The 22,829-nt window shown below is 45.9% G+C and overlaps 1 protein-coding gene across 5 annotated transcripts in view; it reads right to left on the bottom strand.

The window, feature by feature from the left end:
* LOC135912659 (uncharacterized) overlaps positions 1–22,829 on the bottom strand; it is a 170,309-nt gene that overhangs the window by 14,951 nt on the left and 132,529 nt on the right. The window contains exon 1 of one of the 5 annotated variants that reach the window (XM_065445160.1): positions 16,235–16,376. The exons of 3 other annotated variants lie outside the window; for them this stretch is intronic. In XM_065445160.1, the coding sequence (XP_065301232.1) occupies positions 16,235–16,321 (87 nt within the window). In that variant the 5' untranslated portion in view covers positions 16,322–16,376. Of the gene's footprint in view, positions 1–12,333; positions 12,627–16,234; positions 16,377–22,829 lie in introns of those variants that run through there. One more of the 5 variants, XM_065445179.1, reaches the window with a different exon arrangement.

The raw sequence follows: 22,829 nt of genomic DNA, 5'->3' as shown, positions 1-22,829 counted from the left end.
CGCGTCAAAAAGGAGGCTGCTACACTTGCTCGCGTGGCAGCACAAGTACAAGGGAAGCCACCCAAGCTTCATAAGCCACCGCTTAACGCCGACGTGGTTTTCTCGAATACGACAAACCACTCCCAGGAACAATCCCCACAAAGCCAAAATACATCCGGCAACACAGGCTGATGGGGTCAGAAAGAAACGTGGGACGCCCGCGGCCTCATCACCTCCTTCGAAACTATCGCAACGTGTCGCACAAGACCCACCAAACAACCACTGCTTCCATCAGCCTCAGGTGCAACAGCACAACAGGATGACCTGCGAACGGCAGAAACACGGAAGCATCGAACAAGACATTACACGCTTACTGATTGCGATATTGTTTACAGCCCTCGAAGCTCTTGTCCGTGCCAACCCATCGTCAAGATGTCTCCCAGAGGTAGAAGCCATCCTTACAATGAAGCCGTTGGTGTGGGCATCTTACGCTCCAAAGTAATACTACATCACAGTAATAATCACGGCTTCTGCAACGACAGCTTCACGTGAGCTGACCATCCACAATATTTTTCCCACATGCACCATATTTCAGTGGAGCGCTTGCGGCCTTCTCTCGAAACTTTCAGATTTCCGGCAGGTGGTGCGAGCGTATCACTTCCCTTTCATAGTCATCTCTGAATCGCCCGTCGAGGAACATTTTCGATTGCAAGGGTACTATTTACATCATTCACAGCGACCGGATGACATCAGCAGGTTACTCGTAGGTTTTCGCAAGGATATTCGGGCCTCCGTGGTTGATATTCTACCTCACAGTGACAATTAATAGGTGTGTGCCATAACATTAATAGGCCAACAAGAATACACTCTCATTGGAGTATACCTGGAGCCAGGCAGACCAGTCGACGCTTAGAGACTTCAAAACTTGATTGCAATGAAACGCTCTCCACATATTATTTGTGGAGACTTTAATGCTCACAATGAAATTTGGGGCAGCTCAAACACATGCTTACGAGGAGCCAAGCTAGCAGAGATTCTCTCAAACTACTCAATTGAACCTCTAAATGATGACAGTATAACCTACCTCAAAGGCCCGACAACTACCAGCAGCATTGATGTGACCTTCGTAACAAGTTCAGTTGCCCGAACCTTTACCTTGTGTACCAACATGGAAACACGCGGGAGTGACCATTACCCAATTCTTATATCAGCGGTCTGTATGCAGTTGCCACCAAGGAAATTCGTTACAAAATCTGCAGAATGGGATGCAGGCAGGAAAATATTTGCTGCAACCCAGCACGAGGAATTACTCATGACAATGGCACAGTTTCTGAAAAAATGCTCACGAATTTCCACTAAGAAAGTCAGCTTACCGGCAAATGACGAGGAATTTAAAAGATTGTGTGCCATTCGCAGGCGAGCTGAACGGAAAGTTTTACGCACGAAATGCCTTGAAGACCTCTGTGCCTGCCGACGGACACAACATCATATCCGACGATACCTGGATAAATGTAGTCAGCGAAGATGGCGCGACTTCTGTTCCACGTTGGAGGTGCTAAATATGTAGCCAAAATTTGACGGATCCTTAGAGGTATGCGCATGCCACCCCAACAGATTCACCCCTTTGCTGCACTCTGTCTGCATGAACGAAATTCCCTCAAAGAAATCTCAGATGAATACTGAAGACTACTACCAGCGGGTTCAAGACCTTCGATTTCCTCCACAGATAGTCAGTCTGGCATGCCACAGATGGCAGCGCCAGCGCCGGATCTGCCATTCACAACTGAAGAGCACGTCACCGCTGTCGCTGAATCAAACGGGCACACATCTCCGAGCCATGACGAAATAAACTTTGAAGCCATCGAAAAGCTGCCCGGCACCTCTCGCTTAAGACTCCTGGAATATTATAATTCTTCGAGAATGTCTGGTGAGGTCCCAAAGGAATGGAAGCTGGCAAAAATCATGCCGATTCTGAAGCCTTTTGAGCAGCCAACAAGCTACACGTCTTTCCGGCCCATCGCCCTACTGAGCTATGTAGGCAAGCTTATGGAGTGAATGATCAACAAACGTATTACAGGGTTCCTTGAAAGCCATAATAAGTTTCCCCAAGAAATGAAAGGCTTCCGCCAAAACAGGTCTGCTATTGATAATGTCATCACTTCTCTCTTCACTTGAAGAGGACATTCACGCTAGGCGCATCCCGACGGCCGTTTTCCTTGACATCAAGGCAGCTTTTGACTCTGTTTTTCACCACGCCATTCTCGCAGCTTTGGCTAGCCTTGGCCTTGGAGGAAAGTTCTAAAAGTGGATAGAAAACCATTTAACGGAGCGCAAAATATTTATGAGTTCTCCGAATGGACCTACACAGTCCTGCGCAGTGGGAAAAGGCGTACCCGAGGGTGCTGTGCTCAGCCCGCTCCTATTCAGTCTCACCCTGATAAACACAACAAAAAACCTACCGCGAGGAGTACACATTGCAATCTATGCCGATATCCCCATCTTAGGCGCATCAAGTTCGTGCTATATCACACAACAATTACTTCAAAAAGGATGACTAAAGCTCTCCATGTATTTGGCTCCCTGAGGTCTTCAGCTCTCGCCAGAAAAAAGCACAGCCATGGCGTTAACAAGAAAAAATGACCAAATATCCTCTCTTACTCGATGGACGACCGCTGCCGTACGCATGGCCTCAGCAATTCCTTGGAAGACCACAATTCATAGATTCCTCGGAATTGTTGTCACGTCAGGTAAATAGGTACGTGCGAGGTTTGCTGCAGCATCGCAAGTTTTCACATTCATGGTGGGAACACGATGGGGCTGCAACTGCCGCTGAATGGCACCACTTGAATAAGTCTATATTGAAGGTCCATTGCGCTATTGCCTACCGGTGCTTCAGAGATTATCACCAGCAAACAGAAGGAGTCTGGAAGCCGCGCGGAAAAACAGCCTGCCGTTTTGCCTGGGCCTCCCGAAGGGCTCTTCAGCCTCGGGAACAGTAGCGAAAGCAGGATGTCTACCGCTAGATGTCATCGCTTCCCAAGAAACAATGAGTACCCATCTTCGCCACGTGCTAAAAGGGTTGAAGCACTTCATGTACCATGTCCACGTAACTCACAGTAAGTCCGGCTGTGGCCAAGCTGTGCAAATCTTACACCTTCCTTAGGAGGCCGAAATTACTGCCTCCTACATTTCCTTTCTGGACACTTTCACCTCTACATATAAACCAGTTTGTACCCGGTATATATGGGACAAAGAGTCGCATGCCACAGGCCGTGCTGCTGCAGCCACTCTCCTCTATTTAGCCGAGAAATATACTTGGCACACCCACATCTGCACTGATGTCTCAATCACTCAGGAGGCTTCCTCCTGTGGTCTGTACGTTCTCTCAACAGGACAAATGCTTTCTTATCGGCTCTGGCGGAGGACAGCCTCAATGACAGCAGAGCTTCACAGCATCAAAGAAGCTGTCCTCTATATACTGCGCCGAACGCCTGATCAATGGGCGATTTTCATTCACTCTAAAGGAGCACTGCAAAGATTGTGCAGTCTGCTAAAAAACAGAAAAAAAGGCTGATCGGTAGCCTTTTTGATCGCTAGCCTGTTTCTTTCGACATTGCGTACTTACATCACTTGGCTATTGTATCAGACCACTATGATGTTGGCTATGATGTTGGGCTGCTGAGCACGAGGTCGCGGGATCGAATCCTGGCCACGGTGGCTGCATTTCAATGGGGGCGAAATGCGAAAACACCCGCGTACTTAGATTTAGGTGCACGTTACAGAACCCCAGGTGAAGGAAATTTCCGGAATCCTCCAATACGGCGTGCCTCATAATCAGAAAGTGGTTTTGGCACACAAAAACCCCATAACTATTTTTTAAAACCATTAGCGGATTAATGTCACTAGATGTGATGCTTCCCAACTTGCTAAAAGATTTGCTTCTGAAGAAAAGGACCGGCTGTGGAGCTTTCCGAGCCAGCATAACCCTTTCCTTTACTCGATCGACCCAAATCTCAGATCCAGACTCCCATCCAAAATTCCTCGCCAATTGGAAACTATATCATCGTCTTCACCTGAACACCGCCTATGAAAACGGTTTACGGTACCACTTCGGTCAAGTGGCAAGTCGACATTGCAACATCTGTGGCTCAATTGAAACCATGGAGCATATCGTGTTTGGGTGTTGAGCGTATGCCGACGAGCGTGCGTTCTGTGTACATCGCATGCATTCGCTTACACAGACATTTGACAGTGTCTGAGGCCCTTTAGCCTGCCTCACCCAACAGAGGCGTGCGATGAACTTTTTATTCACATACATAGAAAACATTGCTCAACTGGACAAACTTTAGTTCTACTCAGTCACCCTCATGTACCTTTCACGCAGCGAATTCCGTGACCGCATTGCGGGATGGTGCATAGGCTGAAGGACTTTACCACAGCACACCGTTGCCCATGAGTCAAGAAACTCAGTGGCCATTTTTTTAAATTTATTCCTTTTTTGCACCTCTCTCCTCTTTTTGTGTCTCCAATTCCCTTCCCCACGCAGAGTAGCCTGTCAGCGATGTCGGTATGCCGGCTAAAATTGCTTCCTTTCATTAAAGGGTTTTCTCTCTACCAGTTTCTTTGTGCATCATCCACTTTATAGTAATGACAACACAACATTTATGTCTCTGCATGCCCTCCGCGCCTGTCCCACTTGAAATACACATGCTGTGCGCTTGGGTCGACTGCAGGCATATAAACCTTGCGAGATGACACCGTTCTGAAGCATGCATATGTGCCATGCAATATTAGAAATACGTGCGACAATTTGAGCGTAAAGGCATACGAAAGATATTGCCTTGCCTCAAATAGAAGACTTGTGTTGACAAGAGTGAAGGAAACTCATCTATAGCGCAATATGCCGACATTTTTTTTTCGACATCCGTGATGGAGTTTTGTTACTGGCACTGGGAGTTCACTGCACATTCTCTCTAGAAAAACATCCGCTTTGGGTTCGAACTAGGCACAAAATGAACACAAAAGCGAATCGCGGAGCTCATGCGGAGCACCGGCCTGAAAGTTGCTGCTTTTAAAGTTTGATCGCCTCACACATCCTGTTGTTGAGGTGAGTGAACCAAAGAATTAACGTGTCAGTGGCTGCGCCGCCTTGCAGAATAAATGTAGTCGTTCTCAGCTTCTCTGAAGAGATCGGTGGCTGCTGTGAAAACCGAGTGCTGACGGAAGACGTGGGCTTGTATTAACTGCCTCTTTAATTTTTTGCACAGGTTAACAGGTGCATATATTGCGTCAACATGTTTCAAAGACGGACGCGAAGCGTGCTTCATATTTTTTTTATAACACTGCTTATAGCTTCAAATTATACGTCGTTTCAAATGCTAAACTTATTTTTCTGAACGTTAAACGATATGCTAAATCATGAGCGCGGTCAGATCTACATCTTAGAAGAGACTTCTCAGCCCGTTGGCTTGTTCGAAAGTTTACACCAGGGCGAAACTACGCAAATCTTTCTTCAACTTCACATTCGCCAGCTCCAGATCTTTGATCTGTCTTTGATATAAGGTCTAAGCCGAAACAAACCATGCCAAAAAGAGCTGTTTGTTGATTCTAATGTCTTCCGTTGATGACGATCAGATGGTTTCGTTTATTGCAACATGTACCGTGCCATAATTACTGAAATATTATGACGCTTGTGAATGAGCGTATTCTTCGGCAATAGAATACTATGGTTCAAAGCGAGATGATAGAAACGACACCGCGCAGTTAAATGTCTTTGGAGCTTTGAAGACGCTATAAGTGTACGCTGTGGGAGCTGACTGTTTTGGTTTTGCCTCCCTCATGCGGCAACGAAGTGCGGCCCCGGTGCGCTTCCGGAGAGCGCGTGTAAAAGAATGTCGCAGCTTATCGGAAAGGTGAAGCATCAATGGGGATAGCGAAGTGATAGGCGAAGTAAAGTTTGTAATTTTATCGGTCGTACAAATTGAAGTAGGTATTCGCTTAATAAATCAAATAAGAAGCCGCGTGTCAAGCACGCACAGGCAAACGCGAAAAGATCTCGCCCGATGACCTCGAACACTTGCTGTCGCAACGTTGGCCTGAAGAAAAGGGCAGGGAGAGAAGGTGGAACGCTTCGTGCGGCCCCTCGTTTCGACGCGTCTCCGAAACTTGCGATTACGCTCTCCAACACTAAGTGCGCTCAAAGACAGTGAACACGAAGCTGCCAGCCACTTCGGCTCGCCAACGCCATCTTCGCACCGGCCGCCGGCTACCTTCAAAATAGGGCGTGGGGGCCGAGTGTGCGCTCAGCCACGCTGACAGGCCAGCGCGTGGACGGCCGGTTAGTAGAAGGAGACGCGCTTCACCTGCCCCCACTAACGCGTCTTGACCACGTGATCTTCAACATCAGGCGCTCGGGACAGGCCACCATTTTTCTCGGCTCGTCACGCCGCGCTTTTCCTCACGCCAGCTGCATATGGCGCGCGGGGTTTCGACTCCATACGGAACACCACATCAACCCCGGCGGCGAAAATTTGCTAGCGTAACCTTATATCTCCAATCTGAATAAAACATAGTATCGCGTCTCGTGGGAACGCCGAGAGCAGACCAGGTGCTGGTGAGGAGAATAGATGGGCTTGAGGGGCCTCCGTCACGCAGACGTGTTTCACATCGACAGTAAATAGTAAAGCTTTTTGCAGTGACTGCATATATAAATTCGTCTGCGCGCTTTTCATACAACGACATTTAGATTCCCGGTAATCGCTGGTCTGAATCGCTCTTTCTAGGATCTTCGGTGTATGTGGAAGCAAGGTTTGCAGTCATACATTTATCACGGGTTTGCGCACCTTCGCCACTGTTTAGTGAGTCGCGCCTTCATAAAACTTGCAGTTGTGTGCCCATCTATGTGCCTCACAGACTCCGACAAAGTAAGACGAAAGCAATGCAGGTTGCACTCGGCTGGTGCCAAGCCTTATGCAGGACGTCTGCTACGTTATTGTTGCTGCAAAGCCATGATAAAAATTCCATAGCTCTGTTGTAATGTAGTTATATTACCGAGACAATGTGTCCCTTTCGAAGGTCTACGATAGAGACCACATGAGGAGCTGATAATATTACCAGAGCGCAGTGAAGGACAGTTACCAGGTGTGCTAGCTTTCAATGCAGGCGTTACGTAGGCAATGAAAAAATGAAGCCAGCTGCGGTCATAGTAGCTGCGGGAAACGTGAACCTGTGGAATTCATTTCTACGCCACCTGCAGCAGGCTAAGTGATAACGTCGGATGTGACAGCTGTTTTTTTGTTCCTACCGACTGCCATGCGGACGTCTAGGTACTTAAGTCGCTGTCAGATAAACGTCGAGGACATGTAAAAAAAGACGTGTTTTGAAATGTAGACGTGAACAGGAGGCACAATGACAGAGCACGCAAAGAATTCTGCAGTTGTTATGCTTAAAAGGACACTTAAAGCAAATATTAAGTCAAGCTAATGTGATAGATCGATGCTTGAGGAACCCTAAAATCTTAATATTATCGAGAACAATGCTGTAGTAATGCAGAAATTTAAGTAAACGCACGACACGATTTGACACTCATCAGGGGCTATCAAGTGCTAGCCAGATGACGAAGGCAGGCCTCATATAATTTCTGTCGCTGCTACTCAACTTCTCGTTATAAAAACGTAATTGCCTTTTATGATAAGACGGAAGAAAAGTCTACTTGTCCAGCTCTATTGTATGTTTTGAAAAAATACCTGATTGACTTTGCCATTGACAACGACGTGGGCGCTGAAAGGTTTCGTTTTCTCTCGACTCTGCACCGCTCGCGCCTTGGCGTTTCTGTAGTTTCGTTATCGAGCAGTGCTGCGCTGGTTTTGCCGGCTCCTGAAACTCCTACAAAATGCAAGCAGCAGTGATTTTCAGGTCTCTGTTATGCCGCGGGATGCCCGAATGCCACTTGCCTTGGTTTCTCTATGGCCACGCGTTTGTGTTTTAAACAAAAATAAAACATAAAAATTGCGCCGTCTGTCGGGCGCCGTTTTACTCTCAGACGGCAGTAAAGGGCTGATATATTATGTGAACGTCACCACTCCCTCGTTCGGGGGTGGGTGATTTGAAATACGCTAAAGGTATCCGCATCCTTCAAACACGATTTTTTTCTTACAGGGAGTTTTTGGGGAGCACGAAACAAGCGCTGCGAGGTTTTTGGTACGGTATTTTAGCAGTTGACGTTGACTTAATATTTGCGTTTTGTGTCCCCTTAAATGGCACACTGTTTCTGCATCGTAGTTACTAAATACAGGCAAGGTAAGAAGAGTGTATGAGTGCCATTTTGGTTCAATTGAAGTCATAGCGCTGGACTGACACGAACATGAAAAATGACAGGACGTGCGATGATTTCCACTCGTTTGGCCGGTATAAGTACCATGCTTCTCTGAAATTCAGCTGATACTTGTCCTTGCCAATTCAGCGCTATGACTTCAACTGATGCAATGAACGAGCTAGCCGAAAAATCTGCACTCCCACCATTTTGATTGAGGCCATCGGTGATACGTCTCGCCGTTATGTAATTAGCTCGGCTGCTTACTGATACTTGTGATACTACTCGTCTACTAAGAATAATTAAGGGTGGTCGAACATTCGAAGTTTCGTGTGCGAATCGAATATCCCGCAATACCTATTCGCATTCGAAAATAAAGTATGCGGTATTTTCAAATATAAAAGCTAACCGAATTTGTTCCAACAACAGACTGTTAAATTCTGGTTACTGTTCTCTTTCTGCTATACGCAGTACCGGCAGTTACCGGTAGTTAAGCAACGGCAAAAGATTGGGTAGTGAATCTTTTTTATTTCGGTCTGACGGCGGAAGCCTTGCGTACATGACAACATGTGACTTTACAGTGAAGCTGGCTAGGCTTCCATGCATTTTTTCGTGTGCGTGTGCAGAAACCATCGGCCGATCTGGAAGTCCGTCCAGAAGGGGTCCGAGCGCAAAGGCACGTACCCACGTGTACTCCGGGCAGTGGGCTCCGGGACCTGTATCGCGCACTTGAACTACCCTTGTCACACATAGGACCCAAATACGGCTCAGACACAAGGGTAAAAACAGGTGCTACGATCAGATCTTAGACCAAAAGGCTGATCCGCTTCGGCCATGTCTACGTTCACACCGCCCCTTTCTTTGTGGGCGTTCCAAGCACCTCCGTGTCTAGTTTCCTTTCCTTACGCTATCCCGTGGTTGCGGTCCCGTGGAAGCGTCACGTGTGTCTACTTCTCTCCGGCTCCTCGGGGCGGCGCTCGCGTCGTCCGCGCGAATAACAATCAATGAGTGTTCGTACCTCTCGTCACTACGACCGCCGGTCAAACAATAAAAGAATTCGTACCTTTGTTCGAAATTCTCTGTCCTCTCTGTGTCGTACGCTAAACAACTTTGCTGGCAATCCACGTACACAGACTGGAATGGCTAATGATATTATTTTCCTCGTAGTCTTATATTTACTGTATTTGGCAGCCTAGTTATGTAGTAGTTCCATCTTTTACGCTACATTCAGTGACATTTTCCTTACAGCGAGTCCTCAAACGTGTGATAACGCCGCACAAATCTTTCAGCAGCTTTTTTGTTGTTTCATTTTTCCAACTTGTGACAATTTTGTCGGCAACCATTTATTCAGCGGCAATAATTTATACAACTATACGTGGTGCGACCCGTAACTTGTGCCAAAATAGAAAAATATACGAGGAACGCGCAGCTAGACACAACCAAGATAATGTTGCTTGCCCCTCCGCTTGGAACACGTCTATTTTTTGTATTTAGCCTATTTACATAATTAGGTATTAATAACGAATATAACTTCACAAACATCTTAACCGGGGCAAATTGTCAACCAGAAAATTGCAGGCAGTCGTGAAAATTTAGCGATCCCTTTTTATGTTGCTCTTTACTTGTACCATGAAGATTGTTTTCTAAGCCAGAAAAAAGCTCACAAAAGCACTCGAAAGCGGTGCATGACCAAATGCGCGGGCTTTTTTGGTGTTTTGGGGACTGGTAATTTTTAAGCTACCCGGCCTGGTCCCCAATATTAAGTCCGATTAGTCACTTTCCAGATCGGTTATGATACGCGCGCAGGCGGATGGTTTCTAAAAAAATTGCCAATGATTGCTTCACAGGCTTCCCTGTATTCGTTTCTGTGCACCGACTGCTCTTGCTTATGCCTATCTTGCCAGCCTTTTTCTCACGGGTGGTTCATCGTGAAGTAACTGAACTACGAGTAACAAGACGACCAATCGAATATGAAGGGGTAAATAGACAAAGCCAAGTGACGAATAATTTTCTTTACCATGCCACGTATCGTTGGTGCCAATATTTCTTCGAACGCAATAAATATTAGTGTCAGTTATCGAGATAGATATAATCGAAGCACGCAGCGTGTCAAATTGCTACTTGTTTCTACACTGTGTATTAGCGTGTGAACAGTCCCTTCGCATCTCAGCACTGAGCCACCTCAGTGGACCTCTATCAATTGACATTACCCTACTACAGCCAAAGCTACTCCATGGTTGCATTATACGTCAGTGCTATCGAAAGGGTTGCCGGCACTCTCTCGATAGTAGATGTTGCTTGAAATTACACAGCCCCACCTGTGCGGCGCTGAGGGCTCTCCAAAATATTCATGATCGCCTAGGGTATTTTAGCGTGCAACATTCCACTGATAAAGAAATCAGTAGTAAATCTTGCAGCACGATTTCTGACCACACGGTCTTCTTTAGCGAGCAACTATTGCAGCCCCTTAAGAACCAGCTAATGGAAGGTCGGAAAGAAAATTACACGCAGAAGCTCCTGTGGGAGTTTTGTAAATGATGCGTAAGCAATTATTAATCACCTTCTCTTTCGTCGTCCTATGCTGCTTAGTTTGGTGTAATTGCGACAAACACGACGAATAAATCTCGAAACGGAATAGCGCGGTTGGAACACCAAAGTATTAACTAAGACCAGCGCGAGACGAGGACGAAGAGTCGAGTAGCAGCAATGTTCATTCACGTTATATGGTGGTGCGTTTGGATGATGCCGCGGCTTCGTGGAAGATGAGCACTGGCCGGTGCGTTCTGTAGTACGTGACGTAATTGAACAGCGTCACGTTTGGTAGGCCTCGTACGTAAAACTGGTCGATGACGTTGCTTCCCCTCGATGCGAACCATTATCAACCGTGATTAGCAGTACTCCGGCGGCAGCTGCGTATGGCGCGGGCGCGCGGGCCTTGTATGAAAAGCGATCTCTGATGGGGGCGAATTGCGCCCAGTGCTGATAGCTTCGTGTGCGATGTGTTCTCGCTGCTTAGTTCGCGTTGAAGCGAGAGGCAGCATCGTCAATCTTGAAAGCGATTATCTTAAGTGGCGGACGGACGGACGGGTTTCCTGGTTTGGTAGGCATAGATATGCATACGCATTTAAAAGAAAAGACTGAATTGGTAGCTTGTAAACATGATGTCACCAACACGACGCCAGCTTTCACACGCTTCGTATTTAGCTTTTCAGTGACGTCGACTATGTAATCTACCCTTTTGTCTAGGTGGTTTGAAGTTGACAATCCTAAAGTAAAATAAGTGGGAATAGAACACCAGCAATACACACTGGACGATTTCTTAAGAAGGCAAGTTATTGCCATTGCAGGGCTACATATTTTAGCCTCGGATACTGTAGAATAACACCAGTAGAAGAGGGCAGCGTCCAGGCAACCTCCATTACTTGGTGTTGGAATTTAGATGCGTCCTATATGAATCTTTCCAAGAAAAACTGTCTTGCTTGTGGAGAAAGGGAGGGAGCAGAAGGCAGCTTCATATTTTTCGCATGCTTTTTTTTCAAATTTTTTTCACACAAATTCACTTGGCTGATTTTTGTAGCGTCTTGCTAAGATGCGCCGGTTTGGAACTTCTGAAAATCCACTAGTCTTGACATCTTGGCAGACTAAAATTGATGGCCCGAGTGACTGAAATGGGGATGACGAAGTAAATATGTACAGGTTGAGAAAAGAACGACTACATTTTGCAAAAGGAAAATGCCCGAGGAAGTTTCAGCCGATTTACAAGGCAATTAGGCTGATGTGTTCCTCGTCGTCTAATGATACAGTGCTAGAAGTATTAATAGGCGTGCATGAAGACTCGTTCTGCGTGCGGAATGATAACTACGGAGGTACAAGATTATGAGAGAGTGTACTACTGAGCGGCATTCCGTCGCCCGAAAAACAAAGATACGAGTGGTCGATGGATTGGGTGAAATATTACGAAAACATCACCTTCACGGAACTATCGATTGAATGGCAGCACACAAAGTAATAAGAATGCTACAAGTTGGAAACATGCTACTTACCAAACGACCCATCGTGGCCTAATGCCGAGACGACGATTCACCGCGGTTGCACGCATCTTTGCCCAGGGGGAAAGAAAAGAAAGGAGGCGGTACAAGCGCTTCCGCAGCTAACAAACTTCGCCCGAACGATTGCGCCAGCATTTCGCGGAAGAAGCTGTGCTGACACCCACTGAAAAAAGTGCGCTGCGAAGGCCGTTTTCATGACGGCCCGGTTTTCGCTTCGCGTCGCTGGTTGCGTAGGATCGCCTTCTTTGCAAGGTAGAGGTTGGGATGTATTAAACAAGCCGCTCTTGACTACGTCGGCACAGCCCTGCGCTGGAAGAGCTGGAATCGGTGTAGGTTACAACGTATGGGCCGCGGCTGCGTGTGCGAACGAACCTGAGTGCGCCCAGACTTCGTGGCTTAAACCATACGAAGTGCACTGAGCAGTATCTTGAATTCAGCTAGTTGGTCACGCATAGCAAAAGCACTCGTAGGCACCAAAGAACGGGACTAAACACGAACAAAACGCGCCCGTGTTACTGTGCGTGTTATGTAACGCTCTTTAGTGCTGACGAGTGTTTGCGAAGTGTAGCAAAAGCGTGCTTGCGTTTTTAACACGCGGCTTGTGAAGCTTTTCTGACAGTAAGTGCGTCTACTTGAGCTGTGATTTGTCACTTCATCATTCGTGCAATGAATGCTTACAGTTGACGATGTGCGACCGAAGAAATAGCGTAATTGTGCATCGCATTTTAAGCCACCGAGACCTCCAGCGATACCATGTTGGAAAATGACGAGATTGTTACGCAAATCTTCTCTATACGGATACTATATCTTTGGTGTGATCAATGCACCTCGTAAGACAATTCAAGCTGGATAAATTGGAAGTATATCTTGAGGCGGCAGAATGATTTTGCAAACGACGCATGGTAGCTCAACAGAACAACGTACAAAATCTCAACGGCTATTACATAACTACGGCTACACGATTGTTGCCTAATCAGAGATACAGTCGATATGCTATAGCGAGAAAGCAAGTATGCGTTCTGGAAGTTCCAATTTCTGGTACAACATTGGAGGGATCTAAGCTATACATTCAGAAAGTCTATGCTTGTTTACGGTACGAAGATGCGACAAATGACCAGACATTAGCGTTGATAGCTTTTTTCTTCACAGCATTGCTTGGACACCGATATAGGCATTACGTAATCAAGGAGTGCATGGGGCTTAAGTAAATATCTTGGAAAATATCTACAAAGATTCCACAGCTACCATAATTCTCCACAAGAAAAGTAGGAAGGTACCTATAAAGAAAGGGGTAAAATAAGGAGACACAATCTCTTCATTGCCATTCAGTGCGTGCTTGGAAGGAATATTCAGCCTAATAAAATTGGGACGGCATAGGAGCAAGGATCAACGGCGAATATCTCAGCAACCTTTGGTTTGCAGATGGCATTGCCCTGTTCAGCAAGACTGGGGAAGAGTTACAGCAGATGATTGAGGACCTTAACAGAGAGAATGTAAGAGTGGGGTTGAAGATTAATATGCAGAAAACAAAGATAATGATGAATAGCTTGACAAGGGAACAAGAGTTCTGGATCGCCAGTCAGGCTCTAGAGCCTGCGAAGGGATACCTTTACCTAGGTCAATTACTCACTGGGGACCCTGATCATGAGAAGGAAATTTACAGAAAAATAAAATTGGGTTGGAGCGCATACGGCAGACACACTCAGATACTTACTGGAAGCTTACCATTATCACTAAAAAGAAAGGTGTACAATCAGTGCATTCTACCGGTGCTAACGTACGGGGTAGAAAGTTGAGACTGGCACACAAGCTCCAAAACAAGTTAAGGACCGCACAAAGAGCGATGGAACGAAGAATGATAGGCGTAACGTTAAGGAGACAGGAAGAGAGCGGTGTTGATCAGAGATCAAACGGGCATAGTCGATATTCTAATTGACATTAAGAAAAATAAATGGAGTTGGGCAGGTCATGTAAAGCGTAGGGTAGATAACCGCAGGACTATTAGGGTAACAGAATGAGTGCCAAGAGAAGGGAAACGCAGTCGAGGACGGCAAAAGACTAGGTGGGCTGACGAAATTGCAAAATTTGCAGGCGCCAGTTGGAATCAGTTGGCGCAGCACACGGGAAATTGGAGATCGGTGGAAGAGGCGTTCGTCCTGCAGTGGACTTAAAATAGGTAGTTGTTGATGATGATGATGATGATGATGATGAAAGTGATATCCTCACAGCGTTTAAAAGACCGGTTATTGAACGGCCAGTATGCATGGAAGGCCCACTTGCGGAATACAACGGGACTCAGGTGCAAAACAGATGTACACAGAAGCCGTGACGCAAGAGCAAGCATAGAACAGAAAAAGAAAGCTATCAGCGATCCCGGAATGACAGAAGAAGCCGACTGCTAGCGCAGCGCCAGCTGTCCAGCAGGCAGATCTTTCCTCTGAAACGCCAAGCTGGCAGATAGCTCAACAAGACGATGAGCACGTAGAGTGTAAAACGGTCAGAGAGACGAGCTTGACAGGCGGAAGCTGTCACCGCAGGCAGCGCACACGTACGCATGATCATAGAGACACGTGAGAGCCAGGACAGCTATAGAGGTAAACCACAGCTAAAAAAACGCCAAGAAACTTGAGTGCCCTAAGTTGACTGTATCGCGGCAGTGTCAAGTTCATTAGTGGTGAAACCTCGCAATATTTTCATAATTGTGGATACATTCTTAAGCAAGAGTGCAAGCTTAAGGACCGACTCCGTCTTTGACAGAAGCGATAACCTTTATTTCTGTGCGATGAGGAATGATGTGGTTGTTAGGGCTCTCGCATTATATTATATATCAGCAGATTTTTTTCCCCTGGAAACAACGCGAGGTCCTCATGCTTTCTGCGCAGGTCGCTGGCTAAAGCTACGAGAAAGCACAAACAAGTAAACAATGGATCAAACGTCCATGTCAGAGCTTTGCCACTGAATGGCATTAGTATACACAATTAAGGCTGCGAATTGTAGAGTAGGACAGGGGATGGTAGAGGGAGTATTTCATGACAGCATTGAATTTATGATTAGGAGAAAAAATTGCCCTGTGCGCGTGCGATCATTGCCAAGAAAATACGTGAATGGAAGGATGGCGGTGCAGATAAATCGTTAGCTTCATTTGCTTCTTAAGCTAGCGAAATAATGGCTGTGTTGTCTGATTCCGAAAGCTCTACAGCGTTGTCTGCGCTAAGACGTAGCTCTATGTTTATTTAGCTGCTGACAGGTGGCGTTGAAGATTTTGGTAGGATAAAAAGCCAGCGCGTTGCAAGAATCAGGGGACAGCAGTCGCTAAAAAAGGAGGGCGATAGATGGTGTGCGGCCGCAGGAAGTTTTCACGGACTGGCTTGGGGATGAATCGTTTGCTGTACAGGCCGCATAGTTATCTGGTCACTTGGTTTTCTGAGTCGAGTCACACATTTTAAATAAATGTCTTATCGTTTCCCGGCAACCAGCGATTCAAACTAGAATGATTACAATCCTAAGCAACATATACAATCCACGGCACCTTTAGGAAGAATTTGCAACCATGTTTTATCCACGTTTTCTTGTTTTTTTGTTTGTTTGTCTGCTTTAGGTACTTGAAAAAAAATTAGGCATCTAGCATTAAAATAAAAGCAGCACAGAGCGTCTTCGTTGTGTACTGTCACTTCTACGCTCAGAGTTTTTTTTTTATTAATGAGAAATTGTTAGCCTTCAGCATAATGTACACCGAAGCACCTGTATACTGAGCAAAGGCACGCACGCGTCAATGTTTATCAAGGTAATTAGGAGCATTATCGCAAAGAATTCGACACTTTCCGATCCCGATTCGTCACATTGTATGACACTTTGATTTGCTTTCAAGAGTAAGATCCGGAGACCATAAAATCACCTCTGAAACACTCCGTACAGATGGGTAACCAGCGAAGCTGAAACGTGTGGCCGTGGTGCTTAGTACTGGGTAATCCCGGCGGTGCATTAAACGAAGCCTTCGTAGGCTGCCAGATCCTGGATACGCAGTTGCTGCTTATACTCGGCCGCACGAGCATGCTCTTGTGCCCGGGCTGCAGCATCGGCACGGCGCAGACGAGCTCGTTCCCTGTTGTCCTCGTGGCGTTGATGATCGAAAGCTGCCTGCTCCTCAGGAGTGCGTATTACGCGTCGCCTGTCCACTTCGGAGCCGAAGCGAAACTTCCGCGCCTGCGCTGGGCTGGGACGCAGATCAACGACGTCACTACTGGCGCAGCCAATCGCCCGCCCCTCTCTAATTTTTTTAGGGCATGCTCATGGGGTTGCACTGGAGAATGTTTTGGTGTGCAGGCGACAGTTTGACAGATGAATCGGCTAGCCATATACATAATGCAAATAAGGGGTAATGCGCGCAGACACGGACACAAGGGAAGAGAAGTGGACAACATGAACGCCGGCTATCAACTGAAGGAAGCACTGAGGCGCACAAAGAAATAAGTCACGTAGACCGGCACGCGTACCCGATTCACACGTGCTGCCACCATGCCAGAGCATGCACAGATGAGTTTTATGTCTTCTTTTTTTTCGCCTTAGTGATTCCTTCAGTTTATGGCCGGCGTTCGTGTTGATTACTTGTGTCCGTGTCTGCATGCCTTACCCCTTCTTTGCATTATGAATCCTCACCAACTAGCTCAGCTTTCTGTCGTTTTAGCCACATACAGCTTCGCTGTAAAATAAACCTGTACGTTCTTTGAATATCAATGATCATCGTTCCAAGTAGCTTCGGATGAAGAGAACAGTCAAGGTAATAGGGTACTTACTTTCGGACTAGGACTGGATAATTGTTAATCACTACGTGCAGAAATGATCGACTGTCACCATACATTACTATATGACAAATATGAAGAAAGTAAAAAATGGCACACATGCAATCAGAACTGCAGGTGCTTGGTTTGCCGCCACACGTTCTCAATTTTATTTGGAGGCTTTGGAAACATACCGCACTGTTTTAAGACATGTTTTCATAGAGAATACATAGGAAATTTTCTTATCCTCCTGCATTTGCCATTGTGCATTCGTTGAAAAGCTGAAGTCCTATTAGAACCATATTCCAATAGGCAAGGAAATGGATATTCTTCCAAAATTGTGGAAAGGAAATGCTCGACGCTGAGTAGGTATACGCATCCGTGAAAAGTATTGCTACTTGACGCCATTTGCTACGAGATAGAGGCGCTTTATGTTTCCACGAGGAGGATAAGAAATTGACTGTTAATAAAAATAAAGTATCAGTGGCAGCCACTGTAGTATGACGTGTATAAAGACAATGCTTATGGTTTAATCGACGCATCAAATCACCATATGCCAAACGTGGCTTTGCACAGGCCATAGATTGTATCCCGCTTCGGATACCAGTACGGTGTGCTTCAATGAAATGAATGCTCATACTTCAAACACGACCCTAAAGAATTAAAAAAAGTTACTCGTACGAGAAGCAAAAAACTATACATTCCACCGCACTCTAAGCCAGCGAAAACAATACATGTGCGGCGTTATGAGGCCAGGGTAACCTGCAACAACCTCAACCCCCCCTCCCCTCTTATTTCGCGCTGCACGAAAAATTTGCAAAAGTGCGCGAACCGTTCACTCTAGTGAAACATGGAATTTCCTTAGTTTTTTGTACAAAACCTGTATTCCGAGTCATATCTTATCATTTTGTTCACTTCTGCCGCCATGTCGGCGCTCGTGACGCTTTGTGGCATGACGCATTGAAACTAATCGGGGAGTCCTGGCATTGCATTGTTCCTGGAATATACTTAGGACCTTCCTCGACTGATAAGTACAAGCGTGGAGTCAACGCAACGCTGGGGAAATGCGCCTACGATAAGAATCGAAGGAGGTACCTCAACGTAGACGGTCGTTGTAGCTTTGGGTGCGCCCAGGAACTCTGCCAATCACAAAAACGATGCAACTTTCTCTGTTGCAAGCTTGCCCCTCCGCTCCTGATAAGGGGATTCTCCTTTAGTATTCGATGACTTGCAGGCACTCAAATCTTCCGCTTGTGGCATTTTCATATTTTTCTTTTTTTTGCATTCTTGGCATCTCTGGGAGCTCCTAAGTGATAACACATTAACAAGTGTAACTGCTAGTTGTGCAGGAATACAAGCAATTAAATATTCCTATTCCCGAGCAAATGCTTACTGGTCGACTTTTATTTTACATTTTAGCTGCAGGTATGCAGCGTCGAAAATTTACCGCTAGTGATTCTGAGAGTCACCACAGCTTGGATTCATTTATGCATTGTATGACTGGAATTTATTTTCACGAATTTATGGAACTTAGGTACTTGGTTGCGTAAACGAATTACGTACGTAAGTGCCATACGGCAAAGCAAGGCTTGTCCTGCGTGGTTGAGCGATCTCCGACCAAAAGGCCGTGCTGTATTGCGTTCGTCAGGAAAGAAGTCAATAACAAGTCCCAGCGGCCATGCGTAGAATAACCCGAGTTCGTGAAGCGCTCATCGACCTTCGTGGCGCAACATCCGCAATGCTTCGCGATAGGGATGAAACCGGGAGCAAGAAGGCCTTCACGTCGTTGTTGACCACTCAACGTCCGCGTCCTTTGTTTTGTCGATACTGCCTTTTGGCGAGCCGGTGCTTATCCGGACACTGCGGCGAGCGTCGAGGCAAGGTCGTTCGACTGTTTAGCCGTTGTGTGCAAGTTCGCTAGCCGCATATTTTGAATCGCCGAGTTCGCTGTAAATGGTGCAGTGTGCGCGTTTGCTGGCAGCGCAAACCCTAAAGCTACACGTAAGCTGTTTAGGCGCGGAGATGGAAAACCCGAGCTCTTCTTTGCTTTTTTTACCTAAATTGAGTTTATAGCCAGCAGCTGGATTACAGGAAACTTGTTTTATCCGCCAACTGTTGTCTGAAGTGTCTTGTTAGACGCGACCCTAGAGCCCTTCGAATTTACCAGCAGGACGCCACGCCGCTGAACGCGTGCACTACTTCATTTCATTTCACTTTATTACATTAAAGACCACATTCGCTGTGTTACGTAAAGGGTGGTTAACATGTATACACAAGAAAAGTCAGGTGTTAAGGTAAAATACAAGTTTGAACAGCTTTTAGAAGTTCCGAATGACATGTGATTTGCTTATTGCGCTTATTGTGCAATGACTGTGCTCATTTGGCCATTATTATTGTACATGCTACCAATAATTACTAACAGAAATTGAAATTATGATTAGTTTGGGAACGTCACCCTATGTTTTATACGGCTAGCAATAAATACTTTCAACAATTGAACGTCTGCTTCTCTACTTGTTCTGAATCTGTGTCCAGCTGTCAGTTCTTTTTCTCTAAACTGGCTCCTGGGGTTATCTTATGGTAGGGTCGCGCCACTGTTAATTGGAGCCCATTTTATGCCCTCGGTATAACCAATGGATAACTCCCTTTGCCATTTCCAAAGCAATTTACTGACCCCCCCCCCCCCCCCCAAAGCCCTAATAGAATTTATGGTGGCTATATTGCTTGAACCCGCCATGAGGGCGTCGTGGTTTTCGTGTTGCGATACTAAGCATGAGGTTGCGGGATCGAATCCCAGCCGTGGCGGCCGCATTTCGATGTGGGTGAAATGGCCAAAAGGCCGATTACAGTGCACTGGGTGCATGTTAAATAACCACAGAGAGTCAAAATAACCCCGGAGTCCCCCCCCCCTCCTCCCCCCCCCAATACGGCGTGCTCCTAATACATCGTAGTTCTGACACGTAATGCACCAAAATTTAATTTTTGTGTCTTGCTTGTGCATAGGTTGTCCTCATATGCATAAAGGACAGCACAGATGGGAAAAATGCTCCTTATTATTTTCACGCACCGCGATGTCTCTTCAGCTACAGCGATGCGCTGCTAAGCACAAGTTCGAGGCGTCGATTCTCGGCCACGGCAGCCTAATCTCATATTTAATCTTTTATGCGCGTCAAAGAGCCCGAGGTTGTCAAAATTATTACTAATTAGTTTGGTATAGTAATGAGTATAGTCTAATGAGTTTGGTATGAGTTTGGAGTTATAAAGCGACTGGTAATCATGTTGTGATTTCGGCCCACAGAAAGACTCAGAATTTAATTAATCATGGTTTTGTGCTACTTGCCTGTCAGAGAGCCGCTCTAACCTCGTGAAAACTACGCATGCTTCGCTGTACGCTGTAAGCTGCACGCTAAAAGTGGGGCGCTGTCATTTAGTTGGCGACAAGCCTTTGTTGGATGCTAAAATTGAACACACTTCCTGAACAGTGATGTTGCAATACCGTACCGCTCATAAAGAGTGCTGCCACTCCGCGACGAGGAAGCTTGCGCTGTCTGAGTCAGCGCGTGCCTGTGAATTGAAACATCATCCGAATTGTTGAGTCATATAGCAGGCTGTAGCGTGACGTAAACGACGCGAAAAAGCATTGAATGCTCAGAAATCACGCATAAGACGCTCAGGGTCTTAATCGCGTTCAAGTTCGCTCACTTTGAGGCACATTGATTTCTTGCACAAGTTGTAGCCTCCTGCCGAGACCTAGATCATTCAGCGCAAACACCTTCTGCTCTCTATGCCATTAGTGAGTTTCACAGCATGCATGCTCGTGCATACTACATATTAATACGTGCTTTAGCATTTTTTTATTTCAGCTCGCTTAAAGAGACATTCCTCCGGCTTGACCTACCTCAGAAAGCGTAATATTTCGCACGTGTGCCAGTCTTCTTCTCCAATTTTGTTCGACCTTGCAAATGAATGTATGAAATTTTCGCCTCATGACCGAACCTTACTTGCGCACTCCTCGATATTGTAAGCTGTAGAGACCCCGTGTTGAAGGATGGAATGAGTAAGCTGGCCCATATGCACATGCTCTCACTGTATATCCTTCGCAGGCCTAAAGATAACTAAGCGGCACTAGCGCTTTTCAAATTGTATCTTATTACTGAGTGGTGTGCTACAACAGTGAGAAGTCAATTTTCGTTTTTGTTTAGAATACCATGGTTTAATGCTGAATGCAATACCACCATGTACTTGGTGAAAGTAACCTTTCCCTTGTGTTCATTATCGTAAAAAACAGTTCTCTTTGCCTAAACACAGTTATGAATGTATAACTCGGACCGATAGGTTGGCATGCTGATGCTAAGTTCTCGATTTTCATGTGAAGTCGCAATATTCTAAGCGCCCTTCACAATCGGTTGGCGACGTCTGTGACAGCAAATGAGTATATCTAAAATTAGTCATGTTCGATAAAACATGACTAATTCATCTTCCTTCGCTGCAATTTTGCTTTGGAATGAATTAACATCAACCATAAAATCCTGTACTTCTCTTGCAATTTTTAAGAATCACCTTAAGCATCATTTCCTGCGATAACTTAACTACGACCTGGCGGTGTACCTTTGACTTTTATCTCACATGTCATTTCTTGTATTTTACCCATGCTTTTTTCCGACTTTCTTTTATAACGTTCTTTTTCGTGTTTCATTGTAAATGACATGTCTAATGATGTATTCGATCTATAGATGTTGTTTATAATACGCTAATTTGCTGACTATTGATATCACCATCAATGTTGTTATTATTGACCGAGGGTCCCACTACAGTTCTTTCACTATGGGACCCTCGTCTGTATATTTGTCATGTAATTACTTCTGTTTTTGGAAACAATAAATCTGAATCTGAAAAAAAAGGTGACGGCAAGAATATCCGTATGATTCCGTGCGATTTTATCTTCAGATCAATGCCTACATAATTGTTTCAGAGTTGATTTGAATATGTATCAAGGCGATCTACATTCCAGTGTACATACAAGGGATCTCATGAGGATACACTGTAGGTCACTGACAATGTCCCATTTCGGGCCTAAGAAGCGTGCGCCCTCTCTCCTGCGGCACGTTCACGCTATGTGTTGCGCTTGCCGCACACCTTTGGGTTTTCTGTGTCCCGTGTCCTGTCGGGTCCAAGCAGCTGTAGGACTAAAATTCGTTTGACAAAAATTTAACCCGTCGCAAGGAAGCCGGCTTCTGCTCGCCATTAGGGATTGAAAAGTACATGCAAGTCCTATTACTGGCCGCAGTAAATTGGGCGTTTCTTTGGTGCACTTTATTCGTCCGACCGATCTAGTTCGCAAAAGGACACGGACTTCGGGCCCAGTGTTCACAGATCACGTCACTACACGAAGCCACGTTTATTCATTTCCATCTACTCCTTCTTACGAGACTTCGAGCCATCATTTCAAATTCTTTATGGGTTTACTCTTTTTCCACGACTCGGATCTTCTATTGTATTACCATGTATGCACCGAACAACCTTGGACTCAAAGAGGGGGTCTCGGCTGCAGACAACCAGTCCCAGTGCTCCCATAGTTACCCGGGTCTGATCCCCGTTGAGTAAGACCCGGCTAATTTCTCAGTATATTCTACGACTCAACAAGAGGAAGGTAGCACTTTCGGGAAGCGTGAAATTTTCTGTATATAGCGGCATACCTGTGCGCCTGGGTAC

The sequence above is a fragment of the Dermacentor albipictus genome, chromosome 1, assembly GCF_038994185.2.
Source record: "Dermacentor albipictus isolate Rhodes 1998 colony chromosome 1, USDA_Dalb.pri_finalv2, whole genome shotgun sequence".
Taxonomy (NCBI): domain Eukaryota; kingdom Metazoa; phylum Arthropoda; class Arachnida; order Ixodida; family Ixodidae; genus Dermacentor; species Dermacentor albipictus.
Note: the sequence above shows the minus strand (reverse complement) of the source record. Positions and strands in the feature narration are given on the sequence as shown.